This window comes from Culex quinquefasciatus, chromosome 2 (genome assembly GCF_015732765.1).
Source record: "Culex quinquefasciatus strain JHB chromosome 2, VPISU_Cqui_1.0_pri_paternal, whole genome shotgun sequence".
In the NCBI taxonomy this organism is placed as follows: Eukaryota; Metazoa; Arthropoda; class Insecta; order Diptera; family Culicidae; genus Culex; species Culex quinquefasciatus.
The window spans coordinates 207,813,683-207,837,507 of NC_051862.1; the positions used below are offsets into that span (position 1 = coordinate 207,813,683).

At 35.0% G+C, this 23,825-nt stretch overlaps 1 protein-coding gene across 1 annotated transcript in view; it reads right to left on the reverse strand.

Annotated features, from left to right (window-relative positions):
• Window positions 1-9,745: 9,745 nt before the first annotated feature.
• Window positions 9,746-23,825, reverse strand: part of LOC6047972 (dual specificity tyrosine-phosphorylation-regulated kinase 2) — a 61,763-nt gene continuing 47,683 nt past the window's right edge. Inside the window, 3 exon segments of the mRNA XM_038257597.1 lie at window positions 9,746-11,022; window positions 13,787-14,212; window positions 14,215-16,002. Coding sequence (XP_038113525.1) covers window positions 11,006-11,022; window positions 13,787-14,212; window positions 14,215-15,715 — 1,944 coding nt within the window. The 5' untranslated portion in view covers window positions 15,716-16,002 and the 3' untranslated portion in view covers window positions 9,746-11,005.

Sequence of the window (23,825 nt, forward strand, 5' to 3'; positions counted from 1 at the left end):
TAAAGATAACTTCATCATAATTTTAAATCAAAGAATGATTAAAACATAATTGCAGAAATTATTCATTCAAAAGATTTAGGAAAATGTCAAGAAATTCATAAAAAAATTTGCCTGGTTCCCATTTAAATTTTGTAATTTTTGATATTGTTTTTTTTAAATCAATGTTAATTTATGTAGTGGTCAGTATTCAACTTTTTTTTTCTTTTTTCAATGAACATTCAGTTAGATACGATTTTATGTTTTACCACTTATTTCAAGCAAAATGTTTGAAGAGACAATTTTTTAAACAGTTTTGCAATAACTCTAAATTTCTTGGATTATTTTTTTTGCAATTTCAAAATTTTCTTTATTTTTTCAAAACGTAAAAAAGTTTTTTAATTTTGGATTTTATACGATATTTAAGTTTTCCGAAAACTGAAAATCAAGCATTATGTATAGTAGTAATTTAACCATACTCACAAAAAAAGTTTAACGGCAACATTTAAAAAAAACATATTTTAATTACTTAAAGAATTTAGTTAAACAATGAAAAATATTTACCAAAAAACCATAACTCTAAGCTGGCCATTAGGCTCTATTTTTATATTAGTTTTTCATTAACTTTACCTCTTGTATGATAAACAAAAATTTATAGAGATCATATGATTCATGAAAAATATTATGAAGATCTGTGTCAAAGACTCCAACTTTAATTAAGATTTTGAATGTCTTGAACAGCTTTTCCATACTCAAATATATTGAAATAGTGAAAAGAACCTTAAATTTAAAGTAAGTTATTAAAGCAGAATTTAGTGAATTCAATTTGAGAATTGTACAAAATATAACAAAATTATTCAAGAGTTAAAAAATTAATTTTTGCAATTCCGTCGTGAAACTACTTACTTTTGCTGTCATTCTTGAACGACGAAATAGCCTACTTTTCTGTACCAAAAATAACAGAATCGAATAGCAACACTTTTCAGCACTTGTTTTGAAAAGTAACACTTTTCAACATTTTTTTGATTTAAACGATTTATTGACAAAATACATGAAAATTTGACATAAAATTTCACTCAGTGTGTGTTTTTTGGAATTGCAAAAAATGTTGTATGGAACTCGTTGCAAAACTTGATTTTTTCAGCACTCTTCGTATTTATCCAACTCGGTGAACCTCGTTGGATAAATGTACGACTCGTGCTGAAAAAATCCTCTTTTTGCAACTTGTTGCATAAACTACTATTTTGCAATTCCGTCGTGAAACTACTTACTTTTCCTGTCATTCTTGAACGACGAAATAGCCTACTTTTCTGTACCAAAAATAACAGAATCGAATAGCAACACTTTTCAAAATAAATGCTGAAAAGTTCTACTTTTCAGTACTCAAATGGGTGCTGAAAAGTTGGACTTTTCAGCACTTGTTTCAAAAAGTAACACTTTTCAAAATTTTTTTTTGATTTAAACAATTTATTGACAAAATACATGAAAATTTGACATAAAATTTAACTCAGTATGTGCTTTTTGGAATTGCAAAAAATGTTGTATGAAACTCGTTGCAAAACGTGATTTTTTCAGCACTCTTCGTATTTATCGAACTCGGTGAACCTCGTTGGATAAATGTACGGCTCGTGCTGAAAAAATCCTCTTTTTGCAACTTGTTGCTTAAACTACTATTTCAATCAAGCATGCTTGTAACTCCCGACTTCTCCCGACTTTTTGACAAACAATCATAAATTCCCGACTTTTTCCCGATTTCTGGCGGATTTTGGCGAATTCCCTACTTTTTCCCGACTTTCCCGATTTCCCGACTTGAGTGGCCACCCTGTAATAATTATATGTTTTATTTAGAAAAAAATCACATCTGAATATTTGAGGGTAGTTACAAAAATCGTATAATGTTTGCAAAAAAAATCTCTAGAAAAAAGTTTTTTCCCACAAAAAAAATTAGCATGATTAAAAAAATCTGCATTGAACATTGAAATTTCTTCTACCGAAACGGCCTATAAATTCAAAGATGATCTGGAAAAGTTTTTTACTCACACTTAAAACTTTTAGTTAAGAAACTATTTTTTAGCTTTTAAGGGTGCACAGCAACCAAGTAAGTTGTTGTCTTCTTATTCCAATTTTGTCAAACTTACGGACCCAATCCTGCAAAAATCTGATTGTAAAAACAGGCAAATTTTGTTGTAAATCGCTTTGTAGATCGTACATTAGAGGATGAATAAAAATTATATCGATAGTGCCCGTAGTTTTGAAAATACTAAAATATCTGTATCGAAATCTTGGTGCAAAAGCTCTGATTGATGTGCATCGTTAAGGCTGGTACAAATATTTTTAAAAGTTTTTGTCACCCCCTTCAAAATTTGCCCGAAAATCAGGGGCAAAAATATTTTTACAATAAACTTCAAAATTTCAATGAAAATTCAAGTGCAACCAGCTGAAATCAAATTAAAATACATTCTTCTGCGTTTAAAATCATTTTTAGCATGTTTGGGTTTATTAAAAAATCTTAAGATTTTTTGAAAATTTTCGATGCAAAATCTTTTTTTTCGATACAATTTTTGTTTTTGTCAGATCTTAGATTTTTTGAAAACTAATGATTGCAAAACAACTGAACTAGTGTAAAATGCATTTTAAAACACTTTTTTCATTTAAATGTGAAGACTATGGCTTGTTATTTAAATTTTTATATTTTTTTATTTTTTTGCTCGGACAGGGCCGAGGGACAAAAACTTTTTTAAATATTTGCATCGGCCTAATGGAAAATTGTAAAAAGAATTCGAAAATGCAATTTGTTTCCGTTTTCATAGAGGAAATCATGACACTTTTCGTAAACTAAATCTTAAAAAACTTTTTATAACATCATGAAAACAACTCATTTTTATTTGCTTGATTTTTGGTATTTTTTCTTAGTTTAAGGAGATGGAGATAAAAGTTAATTTGAAAAAATGTTAGACAAAAAAATCAAACTTTTATTAACATTTTTGTTTAACATTTATTGAATGTATTTTTTTTTTGTTTCCGTTTCTTTTCTTTTTCAAGCGTTATCAAAGACATAATAAATATTGTTATGTTTTTGTTTTCCTAGTCATATAAAAGATGATGAAAACAAATATATTTTTATACGAAACTTGAGTCACATTAGATAAAAAAAATCTGTTGATTTAAAATCCAAAGTTTAATTAAGTGGACAAAATTCAATTCTATAACTTCCAGCATTAAAAACTGAACAAATGTATTGAAAAATCATTTCATTACCATTTCAAAAATCACCCTAGATCCCGGGAAGTCCCGTTATAGAAAAAAAATCCCGTTTTCCAGGATAATTAGAGGCCCTCAGGGATGGAATAATCGCAAAAAAAAAAACATTTTCGCTTGCGATCTTTCTTCGCCCGCGAATGAGAGAAGAGGCAAATCACGCAAAAAAAAAATCGCTCCCGAACTTCTCCAAGAAAATCAATCTGTTGATGATTTTTTGTGGATTTCCTTGTCAGCACCACTTAACATTATTTATGTTGCTTTGTTTACGCACATTGTCCATCTTTAAAAAGTGACAGGTCATTTTTCAACGTGTGACGTTATACTTGCAAGTTTAGTAGTGAAAAAGGTGTTCCGCTGAATAATCAAGATGATGATTTTTTTAGATTCCTTTTACCGATCTTTCGTGCGCGAGAGAGGAGAGCAATGCTCCCTTCGGATTTTTTCTCTTGATGAACGTTCAAAGATTTTCTTTGGATGATGATTCTTCTATCGCTTCTTATTAGGTTTTTTAAAATAGTTTTTTTTCACATTTGCTAATACAAACTCAAACCATTAGCTGTTAAGTTGCATTACAATCTGGGACATAAAAAAAATATTATATACTTATTCCCATTGAGAATTTTGGCTCGAGTCTCGAGATCGAGCCTGAATTGAGTTGAAGATCGAGCCAAAAGTCTCAGTGGGTTTTGACGTGGAAATTAGGGGATATCAGTTAAAAATACGACCAAATTTGATCATATTTTTTCAACTAAGTCACATGAAACTTTTTTTTTTACTTTTAAAACCCAATTTGCAACTATAATAAAAAAATATACTTACTTGTCAAACGGGAGCTCCATAATTCCTCCAGCATTCTCGCAAACATGAGGCAGAGGGCAATGAAGTCCAAGAAGTTTTGAGATTTTCAACGATCATACCAAATTGAAAGCACTAAATCTCGTCCAATCACTGAAGCTAAGCGACATATTTTCTCCACATTTTACCAGGGACACATTTTCGGATACCAATGAACAAAAAACACCGCTCGAAAGCGTTCGTTTTTTTTTTTCCTTCAACGATTTTTCATTGTTTTCATCCGACATATAATTTTCTCTATACATACTTTAGTTTTCACTTATAATATAGGTTTTTTTTGCCTTAATTTCTTCACATTTTATCTTTTTCTTTTTTGCTCAAAAGAAAAACTTTTACAATGCTTCTTCTTTCTTTCTTATTATTTTCTTAATTTTCGTTTGCACTCGCAATAACGGATATATAAGTATGCTCGCGCGCGCTTGTGTGTGTCTGTGTGTGTTTTTTATGTGTCCAATATTTTTTTCTTGGCTGTATAATGTACTTTTTTTGCTTGTTCCAATAATAATAGTAATCATAATTGTGGTCCACACAATCGTTTACGCGCGTGTATGCGTGTGGGTGTGTGTGCTTCTTTGTGGTTCATTTCAAATGGTTACCATTCCACTAGTTTTTTTTTTCTTTTTTGTATTTCCCTTAAATTTTGTTTTAAATTACTTTTACACAAGTCACTTGCAGCGTGTACCCTCTCAGCTGCGCGTGCATTAATAATTTTCGCTATCATTTGGATTGAATGGTATGGATTTGATTTGCTTACTTTTTTCCAACAGGAAGGTTTTCAATCTTCTTAAGGGGATGGGGTCGTACGTAACTTCCGCTGAGTATTGTTTTTTTTTCTAATAAATTTGTCGATTACACACATTTTCATTGATTACCGTTCATAGTTTGCAAAAAAACGAAAAAAAAAGAAATCGAAAAACACTTTCAACGGAACAACTTTGTACAGGGGGTGTGAGTTTTGAGTGATAAGTTGAGTTGACAAAAAGGAACAAGGATGTTTTGTGTGCCTTGCACCAAGGCCTAACGCGCGCGTTGAAGGGCAATATAAAAAATGGGAAGCAAACAACAAAACACTTGCTCCAGCTCCACCACTCCTAAAATGGGGTGGTGGGTTTTTGTGTGTGGGTTCTAACAGCTTTTTTTTTTGGAAGTTTAATTTTGCCTTGCATTGATCTAACTTCGATTTTTTTTCAGTGTTTTTAGTTTTGCGTGTGTGAATCTTTTTTTTCTTTTTTCACTTATCTACAAATATTTATGATTTGTTCATATTTTTACCACTTTTTTTACTAGTAATACAGTCCATTTGTTATGTTTTTCCTCACAATTTCAACATGTGTGTCTGTGTATGATTTTAGTATCGTTTCATGAAATTGAATTGAAAGCTTTTCTTTTATAAATTCATCCGGAAACTTAGGGCTAGACTATTCTGTGAGTGTGTGTGGAATAATTTACAAAGGATGATGGGTGAGAAAGAAAAGGCAAGACAAGAAAATGCAATTGCAATCGAAAGAGGATGTGCGACAGCATCCCGACACAAGATGCAGACAGAGTACGAGGAAAAAGGACGAAACTAGCAGTGTAGGTTTATTTGGTCATATTTTTTTTTGTTGTTGTTGCCAAAATAGAAACGGAAATGTGTTCCCCTTTTGTTTGTTTGTTTTTTTTTTTTGTGTTTGGTTGTGTCTTTAACTTTGTCCAACGGAGAGGAAGGTAGGTTTTAAGTTGTTTTTTTTTTCTACAGCTGTTATGGTTCGTTGAGTTTGCTCAAAGTTTTAGCGAGAAATTGTTCTATTCAGTACTATGTATTATAAAAATTGATTGTATACAAGTGGAGTAGTAGTACAACTATGGTTAGGTGTGTTGTGAGTGTGAGTGACCTTTCTAAACTGTGAGTCTGGGTGTAGTTGTGAGAGTTCTGAGTTTTCACGATGATTAGAATTTCTAGACTATTTCAACTATCCCGTTTTTGATGGTTTTACAATTGTTGTTTACTTATTTCGTTAAAGGGATTAGATGTGAGTTTGTGTTGTGTGTGTGTGCGGAGGCCTCTGACATTGTTTTACTATAATTGGGGAAATCTATGATAGTATGGTTGTGACTCGTTGCGAAAAACTAGCTTTGTCAACAATTTGGAAATCGATGTATTTCAAATGGCATTAACAGCATTTTTTAATGAAATTCTAAGAATTTATCAGATAAATTCGAAAATTTGTGAACAGAAAACAATATTTGGTAAACAATTTATTTTTGAAAATAAAAAAAAACAAAAGAAGAAAAGTTAAACAAAGCGATTGTGAAGGAGATTTTTTTTTTCATTCTTTATCTAATTAAAAAATGATTTTAGAATTAGTGTATCTGCCATTCCACAATCATTTTAAATCAGCGGTTCTCAACCTTTTTCGACCGATTCCCCCCTTGGATTATTTTGAAGACCTTCATTCCCCCTTTAATTATAAATTTAGTATCAATTCACAAAAAATATAATTTTGACTTTAATACATGTAGAATGATAAAAATTTTCATTGCAAAATATTTTTCTACTCTTGGGGCATAAAAAGAACAAATTCTCAGCTATTTGTTTTAACAATTTTTCATAACCTGCTCATGGTCAATGGAATGCAAATGTCTAAAGAAAAAATTAAACAGCCAAAAAACCCCACAATGGTCAAATTTCCCCCAGGGGGAATTTTCTCACCGGTTGAAGAACACTGTTTTAAATGATGTTGTTTCGGCGATTAAAGGAGTTGTTAGACTATGACGACAAACAAACATTTTGCTTTGTTGCGAGTTTGCCGACAAATTGTCGAACAAAAAAGAGTGCGAATTTGTTTGATTGTTTGTTATAGTCTAATACCTCCTTAACTCTCTACGATTAAATTGCATTACCGTGCTCTTCAACATGTTATTCTCTTGTCTTATTATTCTCTTTTGTAAGAGATTAATGTTGTCTCTTCTTCTCTCACATACAAAATAATACAAGAGAAAGAAATTGGAAGAGAGAAAAGAAAGAGAGAGGGACAGGAATGAAATTATGTCGGAGAGTGCTTTTCGTTCCATTTTCAAGAGTCTTATAAGGACGACGACGTCAATGAAAATTTGCTATTCGAAATTCACTTATTCGAATGAATGACATGTAAAGCTTGACGTTTGAGTGCAATTCGAATAAGCAAGATTCGAATGAGCAAATCAACAGTTTTTTTTTTAAAAAAAAAAGGTCCTATAATCGATTGTTTTTTAGATGTTTACAGGACCTATTAAGAAACACTGGAAATCTTTCTGGTTTGTTCGCTGACAGAGGCTTTTCAAAGGCTCTAGTCTTTTCAAAGAATTAATTTATTTTTCAAAATTACTTTATTAAGCTTACTGATTTTTGAGCGAAAAATACTTGAATTAAAAAATATGTACTTTTGTCTAATTTTTGATTCCGTTTGAAATATAATGTTCAGAAAGTATTTTTATTTTCTATTTCTCGCAACTATTGCTTCAGAGAGAAAAAAAATTGCGAAAAAACGAGAATACGATTTGACATAGCCAGAGAAAGAGAGTGGAGGAGAGAGTGAGAGAGTGTGACGTAATTTTTTCTAGAAGCTTCACATTCAAAAATATAAAAAGAAATTTGCAAAAAAAAAATACTAAAATGTGATTCAGACGGTTCAATTCATCGCAAAAACAAAACAAATCGTGCAAAATGGTATAATCTTCTCCAAAGCTTAAAAAAATCGCGATTTTATCTCTTCTGTGAGATATCGGTAGAATGAAAGTTCAATGAATGATTTTCGTGTTTTTCAAGAGCAATTTCGATCCCATTCATGGAATTACACGCGAATTTAATACGCCGCAAAAAATGCTGTCAAGCTTAGGACGAATCAACACAAAAAAGTTGCACTAAACACTCACTGAGTGAAAAAGAGAACGAACAACTTAACTCTCTCTTTCGTGAGATATCGATGATATTAAGAATAGAAGATTGATTTTCGGAAAATATTCAGATCTCACTAATACATTCAAACACAGAATCTTACGACGAGGGTTAGCAATGAAAGGAGTGGAAAAGAGAAAGAGAGAAAATCTCTGTAAAATATTCACGAACTCTGCCACAAGCGCTCTGCACTCTTTTTCTCGCTGTTCTCTTTCGTAAAAAAGCTTGCAAAAAACAGAAATACTATTCTGTTGAGAAAAATTTATCTTTTCAAATCAAACTCTAAAATTTGCGAGACAAAAATCTGTCATTTTGGTCGCAATCCCCTTTTTCTCTTCTCTCTCCAAAAGGCTTCTCTGAACCTGTGCTCTCTCATATTATGACGTTAAAAGAGAGCGACAAAAAATGCTCTCCACGCCATCTGAAATACACCGAGCGAAATCGCCCCCTAGATCACATGAAATGCTCGACACGATTAGTGAAAAATGAATGCGCGTTGATTTTCCCGATTTCACGTGAAAGAATGATTTTTTGTGAGTGAGTGAGTGTTCTCCTTATTTATTGGCAGTTTGTTTCGCTTAATTTTACTGGTTTTGTTTGTAATTTAATTTACTTTGTGTCTTACGTTTCTCGTGTGTGTGACATTTTCTTCCTGCACGTTTATTGTGTTCGCTAAAGAACTACTTTTTTTTATTCGACATGATTTTAGTTTTAGTTTTGATGACATGCGTGAAAATAGTTTTTTAAATGCGCAAAATTACGGAAAATCGAAAAATGGAAACTATCGTAAGCTGAAGACTCAAATGGTGGCGGCGGCGGTCAGTCGCGGTCGGTCAAAAGTGGGGATGTTTGTGTTAGTTGTTGTACAAATCGCTTCCGGACTGGTGCAAATTTGAACGAATTGAGCTGGGTAAACGGTGAGCGTGTTCACTGGCTTTTATGTATTTCAGAGTAAAATGGCAAGATACATTGTAAGAATGATTTTTAAAACTTTCTTTTAAAAGCGTTAAGAAAAAGTATTATTCTATTACGGGTAAGAAAATTACGTGGAATTATAAAACTAACTTTGCACCAGTCCTCGGCCGAATGCTGTGAAGGTTGGAAACGGCTGATACATGTTTGTTTGTCTCGTTTTTTTGTTTTGTAATTTGTTTCTCTATCATTAAAGGCATGTTATACTCTCTATCGTTTGTCCCCTCGAAATATAAGTATCAAGAATTCCCTAAAATTTATTCTCACAACATGTTCTTTGTATCCGTTGCATAATATTTTCTAATAATGTGTGTTTTTGTGTCTGTGTGTTTTTGTGTCTGTGTGTTTTGTTATTTGTTTTGCCGGTAAGTTAGATAAAAATGTCCATTTAAACACGATTTTTTCTGCATTATTTCATTCACTACAAACGTTGACCAGCAAGCCACACAGCGAGGACAAAATTGAGTTCTGCGGGTTGGAATTGTGTCAAAGAAAACCTGCTCTTTTCAGTTCAGCACCTGGGATTTGACTAATTACACTTACATCGACATATACTTGAATAGTTTTCTTCCTTACACGTTTAAGAGAGAGCAGCAGAACAGAACACAAACCCAGAAACTGAACCCGCGAAAAAAAGGTGAGGGTGGTGGGTAAAAAGCCTCGTGGAAAAAAAAACACAGACCGGGTGAAGTCGGCAGTACACACTTAAATGAATGCAGTTTTTTTCTCTTGTTCGTGTGTGTGTTTTAAATTTCAGTCATTTTCTTCTAAAACACGCAATCATGCCCAAAATAAGTTCGAAACAATTTGCAGCTTGATTTTTTTTTCTTGTTTTCTGTACGTTTCTCTCTATTTGTAATTGCAATCGATATGCGCGCATTTAACAGCCTTATTTTTTGTTGTTGTTTCCTCGCAATTGTTCATTCTAACAATGATTTTTTATTTTTTATATTTTTTTATAAACGATTATTTTGTTTTTTTTTGTTGCCACTACTAAACAGTTTGTGTCTTTGCTGGATTACACTATCTCAATCGATTATTATTTGTTTACTTTTCCATTATCTATTTTAGCGCTTGTGTTTGTGTTTCATTGTGTGATTTTGTTTTTGTCTTCCTTATGCGGAATCGTACAACGAGAAACATAAAATCAAGTTGGATTTTTATTTCAGTCACAGCTCACGCGCACACACTCTTCTCTTCAGGTGAATTGTTTTTATTTCTCGCTAATTCATGCATTATTTGTTGTATTTCGCTAGTCGTTTTTCAAAAAAAGGGAGGGGGGGATCAATCACTATCTCAACAAAGTTATAAATTTTACAACTTTTGCTCTCATCCGTCGTCGTCGTCACATGCAGTAAAATCCAACCGGAAACAGAAAAAGTTCGCCGTCATAAGTTCTAATCGTGTGCCTGTGTTGTGTGTTTTTGTTCAGTGTGTCGCTCCTGCCATCCATCCTTCACATTTTGCTAATTGATTACCTAACCACTAGAGCAAATTAAATTACAGAATAATCCTCAAATAGTATAAATTTATTTACTGCCGCTAGTCGCATAGCTCTTCCCTATCAGTTAATGAGTGTGTTTTCGCCTTTTTTGTTTTACTTACTTTGCTAAACTTCTTCTCCTCCTTGTTTTTCTTCACCTTTATTTACGTTAGCTTAATTCACTTTCAATAAGATGCATCGATCTCATCGATCGTCGTCATGCTGCTGAACCTACTAAAACTGCTTCTTACACAACAAATTTTCTATTCGTTTCATGCTTCTTGTCCTCTCGTGTTCTACAAACTTTGCCTACTTTTTTTTCTTTTCGTGTGGGTGCCTTTCTATACAATTTTGATTATCTGCTTTCTTGGTTTAATGATTTTTTTGTGAGTGTACGTGTAAGGGTGTCTTTAGTGCGCAATAGTATAACAATTTGTTACTATTTTTACTACTTATAAAGTTTGTCAGTTTTTGTTTTTATACTTTAGGGCAGCGAAACGAAAAAGGTATCATCGTCGGCAAACGTTTCACCACCTCTCAAATCACTCGATGACGACCACTTTGGGAGAATAAAAAAGGGAAATTTTTAAGTTGTAAATATCACTTCAAGTTAAACGTATATTCTCAAAAAGCGTGTGTTAGTGTTAGTGATGACTCGTGCATTAGAAACGGACACACACATACAGCGATAGCTGGTGAAATGATTGAACAGTTGTTTGTTGTTACAGAAAAGACATAGACATATTTAATAATTTTTTTAGGGCACAATCAACAGGGATAGTTAAAATTGGAAAAATGTTTATTTTTCAAGTAGCAATTCAGTAAATACAGAAATAAACCAGCTTTATAATTGATTAAATCAAATTTAAGTTTATAAAATGCAAAACAAAGTAAGTTTACAGTAATTATACTCAACTCATTTCATGGACACAGCTTTGCGGTTAACTTTACGTAGTAGGCCTGGCCTGGTTAACCCTCTAACGCCCATGGTTACTCCAGAGCACCACTATTTTTTGTGTTCAAAATAAAATTTCTCTGCAACCATACGTTTTTTCAACTTGCTTCAACCTGCATTTGTTTATAAAGAATGTCAACTTATGACCATCAAAATTTTATCAAATTTGGACGATCCAGTTACAAGTTATATAGAAAAACATAAAAAATATCGATTTTGCTCTGAGCGGAAGGGCTTAAATAAGGATGCTGCGATCACGCAAACAAATATTTGCAAGTATTAGCTGTTGCATAAACTTTGAAAAAAATAGCAACGGCCTTATCAAGACTTTTTAATAAATGTTCAAATACAGTACTTATTTGGAAACTGGGCGAAAGATGACGTGGGGACCATCAACGCATAATATGTAGTTTTGTATAAAAAAATAATTAAACTCAGTTATTTTTCCAGATTACACTCTTAAAATTTTAATTTGCTATGACATGAAATAAAAAAAAAAAGATTTAGTTTCTCATTTTGTTCGGCTAACTGTCCTACAGATCAGTAATCGAGCGCTTAGTTGAAAGCAACAACAGCAATGCCCAGTTGCCGAACAAGTACTATTTATGTTTACAAATATTGAAAACCACTTAAATTTATTTATGAAACTAGTGTTCAGTACAGTATTAAATTTAAAAATTTAAATTAATAAATTGAAATAAAAATTATTTAAAAAAAAAGTTGGATTATAATCGAAATATTTTTTTTAGATTTCAAGATTAAATTTTCAAAAGCTCCTATCTGCATAGGAAACCCATGAGGGATAGGTTGTTTTGACAATTCAATCTAAATTTATCGATTTATTTTAAAGAACTTTTAAAAATCTTTCAACAGTGTCCAGGGCATCTATGGAATTAAAATATCTCATCAAAAAGGGTCCCGGAGCACAAAAACTTCTTAGTTTTGTTGCGTTCAACGATTCAACGAAATTTCGGGTATACATGTTATGGAATCATCTTTAGCAATCATGCGCACCCATGTTAATCTGTTGGGTTAAAGCATGGTAGCTTTAAAGGATTCCATAACATTGATACCCGGAATTTAAAATGTAATTTATTGACAGGAAACTCACTAAAATTTAATTTTGTTGGCTGGAGCGTGTTCAAGGAGCCCAAATCTATCATACCTTGACGAAACTGAAGCGTTTACTGCCATCAAATTAAGTATTGCCCGAGCAGACGGAAATAACTTGGGAATAACATTTTTTGATATTTGAAAATACTAGGCCAATAACATTTCGTGTTATTTATAACAAGATTTGCTATTCGTCGTTAAGATTTTTTTGTTATTGGATTGTTATTGTAATAACAGACTTACAATTTTTTTAGTTATTCTTCGAACAAATCTTTTGTTATCATTTTTTGTTATTTTAACAACTAATGCGATCATCCCAATAACAATAGGCGGTATTCTTCCATAACAAAAAATGTTATCCCCAAGATGTTTTGGCTTTCAACCAATATCAGACCAATAACAATTTTTTGCAAAAATGGAATTTTCAAGAAGATTCCATAACACTTTCTGTTTTTTGAACAGTATTTGTTATTGAAATGGCATGAATTTTGTTATTACCGTCTGCCCGGGAGGGAAAATCGGATTTATTATTTAAATTACAGGTTAATAACACGGAAATAACTTGTTTGCATCTTGCAATAACAATTGGATAGCATTAATGCCATTGATTTGTTTTTACAGTATCAAAACATGTTATTTTACTGTTATTCCCATTGCATTTTCAGTTATTTGTCTGTGTTATTCAACAATCAATCTGAGCTTCTCAATAACAAAGTTTGGTATAGATGTCATTTTCGACTCCTCAAAATGATAAACATAAATGTCATGTTATCATCATGGAATTACCGTCAAAATTAGGTAAAGAATTAATTAAGCACCCAAAGGACAACGGACATTTTGTTTAGTGACATTCGATTAGCTTGGTAGTGGCGGAGAGGTGGTGCATTCTCACGTGATTAGAAACAATGACACAGTTGTGGTAGTGGTAGTCGTCACAATTGAAATGAGAGCGGGAAACGTTTGCAGAGTATGATGTTTTAGTAGATTGGTACAATTTTAAACTTTCCGAAATATTAAACAGATAGATATTACACGAACATGACTTAGGTAGGAAAACGAAAATAGGTTTTAAGTTTGTGTTACAGGTAGGACACCGAAGAGCAACTAGCAGCCGTGTGAGTTGTTGTGGTGGTGGTGGTGCGATGAGAATGATGACCCTCAGCGTTAGCGCGCAGCAGCAGCACGGACGATCGGACGACCAACGACGACGACAACGTCGCTGCCGCCGGTTCCCGCGGGAATTAACTAAACTTACCGTAGTCTACGAAGGAAGTTGCCAGTCCGGGGTTCGAGGTCAGCGAGGATGCCGCCTGCGGGGAGGTGTTGATAAGTCTTTTCTTGTCGTTTGGGTTGTACGGAATATCGATGATGGTGGTGGCGGCGGACCGGCCGAGGGTTCCACCGATGGCACCACCCACGCTGCCGCTGACCGCTGGAATGCTGATGGCGGACGAGGTGAGCGAAGCCGACTGCAGGGACTGGAGCGAGCTGGAGTTGCCGTGGTGGGACGCCACCAGCGAATTGCACGTGGTGGTTGTGACCAGCGAGGAGGCCTGCTGCTGGTCCGAGGCGTACGCGTACGAGAAGGGAACGGCGTGCACGACCTTGTTTATATGGCTGCTTTGACAGTTGTTGGACGTGGAGGGGCTGCTGGTGGTGGTGATGGTGGCCACGTTCGGGGAGGGGGCAGAAGGCGACGGAACCAAAAGTGGTTGAGGGCCGTTTCGGGCGTCATCCGGAGCGCGGGGTCCCACCGGAGGCAGCGTTCGATAAAGTTCAGGAAGAGCGGGTCGTCACAGCCGTTCAGCGCCTTTACCAAACTACGAGATCCGGGTGGTCCGCGGAGCTTACCCCGCCGGGAGAAGCCACCCGTTAGCACGGTGGTGCCGTCTTCGAGCGTTTTCACGTTACAATACCGCGGGTAGCCTTTTGCGGAGATGAAGTTCTTCGCTCGCTTCGAGTTTTCGAGGATCTTCTTGGGCGGCATGCCAATCAGTTCGATGATACAGGCGAGCTGGTCCGCTTCGTCCTCGCCGGGGAGCAACGCAAACCCAGTGAAAAGTTCCGCCAGGATGCAGCCGAGCGACCACATGTCTATCGCCATGTCGTACTTTGCGCCGAGGATGACCTCGGGCGCCCGGTAGAACCGCGACTGGATGTAGGTGTAGACCCGTTGGTTTTCGAAGCACGACGAGCCGAAATCGATCACTTTGATGCCGGAGCGGCCCTGCTGTTTCAGCAGTACGTTCTCCGGCTTCATATCACAATGTATAATCTTATGCTTATAGAGCGCATCTAAACATTTGAGGAGGGAATGAGCAAACTTTCGCACCAGCTGTATGCTGAAGCCCTGGAATTTGTTCTTCTTGATCAGCTCGTACAGGTTGATGTACAGCAGCTCGAACGTGATGCACATGTGGTTCCGAAAGACAAAGTAGTCGTACATGTGGATGATGTTCATCGAGTTCATTCGGTCCTGCGCCCGCAGGTGCTTCAGGATCCGGATCTCCTCCTGGGCCTGCCGGTGGAAGCGCTTCTCGTTGCGCACCATCTTGAGCGCCACGTGCTGGTGGTTTTTGTGGTCGTACGCTTTCACCACCTGGCCAAAGCTACCCTTGCCGATGATCTTCAGCACCTCGTACCGGTACGCGATGTGGTCGTGCGCGATATGGATGTACGAACCCTGCTCGTTGTCGTACTCCGAGTTGCTGATGCCCCTCCGCTTTTTGGCGTTCGCTCCGATAAAGTAGATCTTCGGGTACTGGTAAATCTCGTGATGCTCGTACTGCGTCAGCTTGTCCATGTACAGCATCATCACTTCCTGCGGCGTCTTGTACTTGGCCCGCTCGTACTCCTCGCCGGTTCCACTCGCCCCACTCCCAACCCCGCTGCTACTGCTACTGCTGAGCTTGTCGCTCGACTGTGCCTTGTTGCTACTATTGCTATTGTTGTCGTTATTGTACAGACTACTGCTACTGCTATTGCTCTGATAGTTGTTGTTCTGGTGGACCGCCGCCGCCGCCGCAGCCGCCAGCAACGCACTCGACGGCGTCACCGTTATCGATTTGTCCGACATGAGCGACACGGCGGCCACCGCAGCCGATGAGGAAGACGAGGCCACCGCGGCAATGCAGTTCGCATCGCCCCCGGTCGTCGTTGTCGTTTTGTAGGTAATACTCGTCATAGCGCCGTCCTCCGTTTTTTTTCGTTTTACTCCTAAATCCTTTTGAGCACAAACTCCGTTCAGGCCTATCACAAAGAGACCGCGCGCGCTCTCACTTGGCGGCGCGCATCGTCGTCGGTTGACTTCCTCCCCTGCTGGACGCCTCTAAATGCTGTGAACTCCTCGCCACGGCAGCCTGCATTTACGCGCGCGCTCGGCCAATAATACGCCAAATCAATCAACTTGAACGCGATCTCTCTCGCCGCGGCCGCCACTATTCAGTCCGATAAAGTTGTGAAAACCAGCATCTGCAAGAGGAAGAAAAGAAAGAGTATTAATGAACGAGTAAATATCCGAATCTCGAGATGTATCAAACGCTATCAATATCGGAACGCCGCGGCGAGCGCGGCAGTACGGCATTATTTACTTTCGCAATTATGATTCATTGACACTGGCGTGCCAGCTTGGAGGCCAACGCTGCAGAAACTGGTTAACTGGCCCCCGAACACATGTTCGTCGTCGTGTGACCTTTTTTAACAGCTCCAATTTGGCAACCTCTTTTTCGTTGTTGTTGTTGTTGCTCGTGGGTAATCTGATTCCACTTACGACAGAAACTCCAATCGATCGCGGAGAACTCCGGCGCAGCAACGCTTCGAAAAACGGGACGGTTTTATGGCCTCTCTTGGTCCCAGCCCATAATCGAATTGACTGGACTTCCGTCCTATGGCGACACGCAAGCAAGCAAGCAACAGTTTGGGCGGGGGTTAAAAAAATCGTACACCGAACCAATAATAAGTCATTATCCGTTCACTTGACATGTGTGTGTGTGCTCTGCTCCCTGCCTTGGTGGAGCGGCTTTTTCGATGTTTTCAGGGTTCGGGCTAGGTCTAGTTTGTTGTTTCTGATTTTTTATCAGCAAAAAAAAACATGTCTGGAGTTTTTTTTAAAAGGTCCAATAAACCAAATTTTTAGTTTTGGAGCGGCCGTGGCTGACTGGTTACGGTGTTCGCTTTCTAAGCGAATGGTCCTGGGTTCGATTCCCATCTGCTCCCAACGAGAAAGTATAGGAAATATTAATCTTGAAACACTGAACATGAACGAAAAATCAAAGTCGCCCGAGTCGGGGTTCGATCCCCCGTCCTTTGGATTGGTAAGCAAAAATGCTAACCACAAGGCCATCACGGCTTGGTGAACGACGCCTGGAATTAGGAATACTGTTACTATCAAACTATATACGCGCTGGGTCCTTTTCCATTTGACAAGGGTTCGGAAGTTCTAAATAACGTTTGAACCCGATTGGTGCAAACGTTCTTCAGGGCGGGGCTTGTCGATAAAAGCTGAGGAACCTCGCGCTCGGCTAGCCAGCGTAGAAATGGGTCACCAAAGCTCGGCAGAGCTAACACCTTCCAAATGCCTATGCGAGTTATTTGTATGTATAGAATGAAGATCTAAAAATACATGGAAACAACTCAATTTGTAAGAAGCGACCGCGTGGTCCCGTTTGGTTGGTTGCACACACACACACACACACACACACACAATAAACCAAATTTTTAGTTTTTGCTTTTTGGGTGTTTTCTAATACCCCTGACTCAAGGCGGTTTCAAAAACACCCAAAAAGCAAAAACTGGAAATTTGGTTTATTGGACCTTTTCAAAAAAACTCCAGATGTATAGATTTGGTCTAGTACAGGATTTCATTATTGAAATTTTTAATAATGTACCGTAACGATAGAACTTGAGTTTCACCCAAATTAAATGGAGTTATGAAGTCGTATAAAATGTTTTTTTTTTTTTTTGAAAAAACATGAAAATATATTTGTCAAGCAAAGTGCTTCAGATAGACATATTCCAGGCTATTTATTCTTAAAACCTTTAAAAGATTTGGTTAAAATGAAAACATGGTGGATCAAAACATCAAAACAAGACAAATTTTGTTTTAAGTATTGACAAAACAGGTACAATCTATTGTTTAGAGTTTATGATATATAATTAATATTTTTAAAAGAAATTGAACCTATAGAAAATGTATGACTATGCGACCACACATTCGAAAAAACGTAACACTCACTGTTTTTTTTTTTAACTTAGAAATTATACCTTAACAGTTAATTACACTTTGAATTTTACTATAAACTTTCTTTGATCATTTTATGAATCACTTTGAAAAGAACTTATGAATGTTAATCATGGAATATGACAATTTAATGACCTTAATAATAATTAACAAAGATTTTGAACAAGGATGGATGCCTAATACAGATATTTTTCCATAAAATTAATTAAATTTATGTTGAAACAAAATAATGACTGCATACTACAGTCAAGACACGATTATCCGAAGGTTTGTATGGATCTTCAGATAATCGAACCACGGCCCAAAAAAATTTTTTGTATTTTTTTATTTTTTACTTTTTACATCAAATTCGAGTTCTGCTGAGCAATTCTCTACGAAATCGGTCTTTTTTCTTCAATTTTAATTTTTGTATTTTTTAATCCGGCTGAAACTTTTTTTGGTGCCTTCGGTATGCCCAAAGAAGCCATTTTGCATCATTAGTTTGTCCATATAATTTTCCATACAAATTTGGCAGCTGTCCATACAAAAATGATGTATGAAAATTCAAAAATCTGTATCTTTTGAAGGAATTTTTTGATCGATTTGGTGTCTTCGGCAAAGTTGTAGGTATGAATACGGACTGCACTGGAAAAAAATAATACACGGTAAAAAAATTTGGTGATTTTTTTATTTAACTTTTTATCACTAAAACTTGATTTACAAAAAAACACTATTTTTAATTTTTTTTATTTTTTGATATGTTTTAGAGGACATAAAATGCCAACTTTTCAGAAATTTCCAGGTTGTGCAAAAAATCATTGACCGAGTTATGAATTTTTTAATCAATACTGATTTTTTCAAAAAATCGAAATTTTGGTCGTAAAATTTTTCAACTTCATTTTTCGATGTAAAATCAAATTTGCAATCAAAAAGTACTTTAGTGAAATTTTGATAAAGTGCACCGTTTTCAAGTTATAGCCATATTTAAGTGACTTTTTTGAAAATAGTCGCAGTTTTTCATTTTTTAAAATTAGTGCACATGTTTGCCCAGTTTTGAAAAAAATATTTTTGAAAAGCTGAGAAAATTCTCTATATTTTGCTTATTCGGACTTTGTTGATACGACCTTTAGTTTTTTTTTTTTTTTTGGGAGGGTGATCCAGCCGCACATCGTTGATGTCGAAACCTCTAAACTGGGCCCTCGTCCTGTCACGTCCGTCAGTAGTCTTGTCGTACATTACAACTAGAATCAGATCTGCCAATGAATTAGTACACTTCGACCAAATAAACACTGACGCTGTATGGATCTGACTATAGAATAAATGCACAGTTGTGTGTTATTCATAAGTCCAAAATGTTCAATTATTCATATAAGTCCAAATATTCATTTGCGGATAACTACCTAACTTGAATTGAATACAAGATTTAAAGCAACCAATCCGAAAGCTACTATTATCTCAAATCCCCGACATTTTAATTATTAACCAAAAAACGTTTCTTTTAAAACCTGTCTGGCTTCTTAAAAAAAAAATAACAGTTGATATTTTACAAGTCGTGAATTGAAAAAGAGACGACCATTTGTTCGTCAGAATTCCAGTAGATCCTCGATTCGCAACAATGGTCGATACAATCATAATCCGAAAACCGTTAGTTCAACAGATTAACGAATTTAGTCCGATATCATTTCACTATTGATTGATCGAGACTCTATGGAAATTTTGACAAATCAGAATGGTTTTTATGCTACTTGAATGAAAATCACCGATTCTGATAGAATTACTAAATTCCCTGTTACTAATTTTGTCCCTAAATAACTAAAGGCAAAGAATAAAAAGTTGATATTTATAGTTAAAATCCTAAATTCTACAAACACTATTTTTTTAAAACCCGCATCCTAACGTGAAACCCACATTAAGATAGGGAAAAATCACATATGTAGCGGTTCATTGTACAAATGTGATATTTCCACTATCAGAGAACCTCCTTGTCTCGATGACAGCTTACCGGCCATCGATTAAGCCCTGAGACTACGCCAAAGTGGGTTCTCGCAGCATGAAGTGGTGTCCATGTGTAAAAATGGAAGCTTCAGCAATATACTGAAAACTTCGATTTTAATTCCACATCGAATCAAATCATACTCTTTGCCAAACAAGCATCAAACCTATGACACTCATTATGACAAAGCCCAGGGCTTTGTTGATACGACCTTTAGTTGCTGAGATATTGCAATGCAAAGGTTTAAAAACAGGAAAATTGATGTTTTCTAAGTTTCAACCAAACAACCCATCATTTTCTATCGTCAATATCTCAGCAACTAATGGTCCGATTTTCAATGTTAATATATGAAACAATTGTGAAATTTTCTGATCTTTTTGAAAAAAATATTTTCAAAATTTTCAAATCAAGACTAACATTTTAAAAGGGCGTAATATTGAATGTTTGGCCTTTGTGAAATGTTAGTCTTGATTTGAAAATTCCAAAAATATTTTTTTCGAAAAGATCGGAAAATTTCACAAATGTTTCATATATTAACATTGAAAATCGGACCATTAGTTGCTGAGATATTGACGATAGAAAATGGTGGGCTGTTTGGATGAAACTTAGAAAACATCAATTTTCCTGTTTTTAAACCTTTGCATTGCAATATCTCAGCAACTAAAGGTCGTATCAACAAAGTCCGAGTAAGCAAAATATAGAGAATTTTCTCAGCTTTTCAAAAATATTTTTTTCAAAACTGGGCAAACATATGCACTAATTTAAAAAAATGAAAAACTGCGACTATTTTCAAAAAAGTCACTTAAATATGGCTATAACTTGAAAACGGTGCACTTTATCAAAATTTCAGTAAAGTACTTTTTGATTGCAAATTTGATTTTACATCGAAAAATGAAGTTGAAAAATTTTTACGACCAAAATTTCGATTTTTTGAAAAAATCAGTATTGATTAAAAAATTCATAACTCGGTCAATGATTTTTTGCACAACCTGGAAATTTCTGAAAAGTTGGCATTTTATGTCTTCTAAAACATATCAAAAAATAAAAAAAATTAAAAATAGTGTTTTTTTGTAAATCAAGTTTTAGTGATAAAAAGTTAAATAAAAAAATCACCAAATTTTTTTTACCGTGTATTATTTTTTCCAGTGTAGTCCGTATCCATACCTACAACTTTGCCGAAGACACCAAATCGATCAAAAATTCCTTCAAAAGATACAGATTTTTGAATTTTCATACATCATTTTTGTATGGACAGCTGCCAAATTTGTATGAAAAATTATATGGACAAACTAATGATGCAAAATGGCTTCTTTGGGCATACCGAAGGCACCAAAAAAGTTTCAGTCGGATTAAAAAATACAAAAAAAATCGAATGACCGAAATCCTAGAGAACTGCTCTGCTACCCAATTTTAGTCAAACTTGAATATTTGTTTACTTTTCCGCCATATTGGATTTAAAAATAATTTTAGAGTAGTTTATTCTTAAGCTTAACCATAAAAAAAAGACAATAAAATTTATTTTTTTCGTGATTCGATTATCCGAAGATTCGATAATCCGAAGATTCGATAATCCGAAGTGAGATTTTTCCGAGGCCTTCGGATAATCGTGTATGGACTGTATCAGGGTGGTTGCTCAAATCCTATTTTTGAATTCTCAAATTTTTCAGAATCTCAAATAATGGGCATTTTCTTACCCTCTTTTGGTATTGCAAATAAAAAAAAGTTAATTTCAGCCGGCGAAAAACAGTCTCCATTATTTTAAATAAATCAAGCTGATGAAATTTTAGTAAAAAAATCAATTTGACAATAAAATTCTAAAAATTTGATCAATCAAAACAATTTAAATACAACACAAACAAGATTAATTCTGAAAATTGCCAAATAGTTAAAAAAATTTTTTGTTCTTCGATTTTAATTGGAAATGATAAGGGAAGCGCAAAAACTTAAAAATAACTTTTTCTAAAAATATTCTCAATAGGGGGCCATCCATAAACCACGTGGACACTTTAGGGGTGGATTAGCGATTGTCCAAAAAATTGTCCACGTGGTTTATGGATGGTCTCTAGTATGTTTTACAAGTATATGCTCTTCTCTAAAATCAGCATATCTTTCAAATCACTCAAACAATAGAGGTGGGCAAAAAAAGAGCGAACCGCTCAAAGAGCCGCTTCACTGAAAAGAGCGAACGAACCGAGGCTCTCAAAAAAAGAACCGCGGTTCTTTTTTAAACTCCGGTCTTCTGGAAGAACCGTTTCAAGATGGCACGATTTTTATTATAAATATAATTTATTGAATTAAAAAAAAATAGTACTTAATCTGTTTCAGAGAATTGCAAATGCAATTTCAAATATTTCAATGCTTATGAAAATTAATCCCAAAAGTAAATGATATTCTTAACGAACTGAAAAAAAACTTTTCATTGTACAACTGATTGTATATTAAAGTATTACCGGAATACAAATTTGAGTCTAGCAAATTGCATAAGTTGTAAAATATTACCAAAAATCTACTGAATAATTTCGAGATTTTGGAAAAAAAATCATTTTGTCCGATTAAACTTTAGCGTTTATAAACTTTATCGATTGAATCAGAATGTAGAAAAGAGATCACAAAATATTTTCTCCAAATAAAATATCAGCATTAATTCTATTCTTGCAGAAATAAACGCAATTTTAAAATTAATAGCAGTTTCCCCAGCTTCCATAGATTTAAGTTTGGATGTCAATCAATTACTCGAATGTTTAGGTTCGAGTAGAAATTTTGACATAGAGACCACCAAGACAAGGGCATCTTTTCGTTTTCATTTTTATTTTTTTTATCAAATAATATTTCCAATGTGAAATAACTTATAAAATCACACGATTCTTAAAAAAAACCTTTTCATCCAAATTTTGAAGCCGTTGTGAGCCGTTAAAAGGAGCGGCTCTTTTAAATGAGCGAACGAAAATGAGCGGCTCCTAAAAAAGAGCGGTTTTGCCCACCTCTGCAAACAATGAACTTCTTTATTCGACCTCGTAGACCCACCTTCACGAATACCTATCGACTCAGAATCAAATTCCGAACAAATGTCCGTGCATCGAAAAATATGCACACGATTATCTCCGGAATGGCTGAACCGATTTGGACCGTGTTGGTCTCATTCTATCCGTCTTGGGGTCCCACAAGGCCCTAGTTAATATTATGAAGTTTAGATAAGTACTTCAAAAGTTATCATAAAAAAAAAACATTTTTTTTGTAAGAAAGCCCGTCATGCTATACATTCTCTATGTCAAGATTTCTATTCGAACCACAACTTTGAAATAATTGAATGGCATCCAAACTTAAATCTTGGATTTTGAAGAAATCGCTATCAATTTTAAAATTTATTTTACTTTTGACAAACTTGAAGTAATGCATTTTATTTGGAGAAAATATTCTGTGAACTTTTTGCTACATTCTTATTTAATCGATTAAGTCTTTAAACGCTAAAGTTTGATCGGACAAGAGAATTTTTTTCTCCTAAAGTAGATGTTTGATAATATTTGACATGTTAAGCAATTTTAAGTGCTCAAATTTGTATTTTGGTAACAAATTAATGTACAATTAGTTGTACAATGATTTTTTTTTTCATTTTGGAATTTCAAAGAATAGTAGAAAACTGAAAATGAGTTTAATTTTTTTTAAGTGGTGTTTGCCAGCAATTTAATTTTGGGATTATTTTTTATAATTGCATTTTCAACTCTCAAAAATAAATTTTATGCTACAATTTGTTCGAAATTCAATAAATTATATTTGTACAGCAATTCCCCACGAAAACAGCATGGAAAAAAACAAAAATGCTCGGATCAGGCTCAAAATTTTTCTGGGGGTTCCCTGGCCGAAATAATTAGACCCGTATTTTTTTGTTTGGCTATTAGGGTGACCTACGGCGTATTAGGGTGGTCTGAAAAATTGCGATTTTCGTCGATTTTCGCAAAAACCACTTTTTTCGAAAAATCATAACTCCTCGCCATTTTAACCGATTTCAATTGTCTTATACGCAAATGAAAGGTGATAAGTTGGCCTTTCAAAGAAAAATAGAAAGAAGTTTCAAAAATGTAGCCT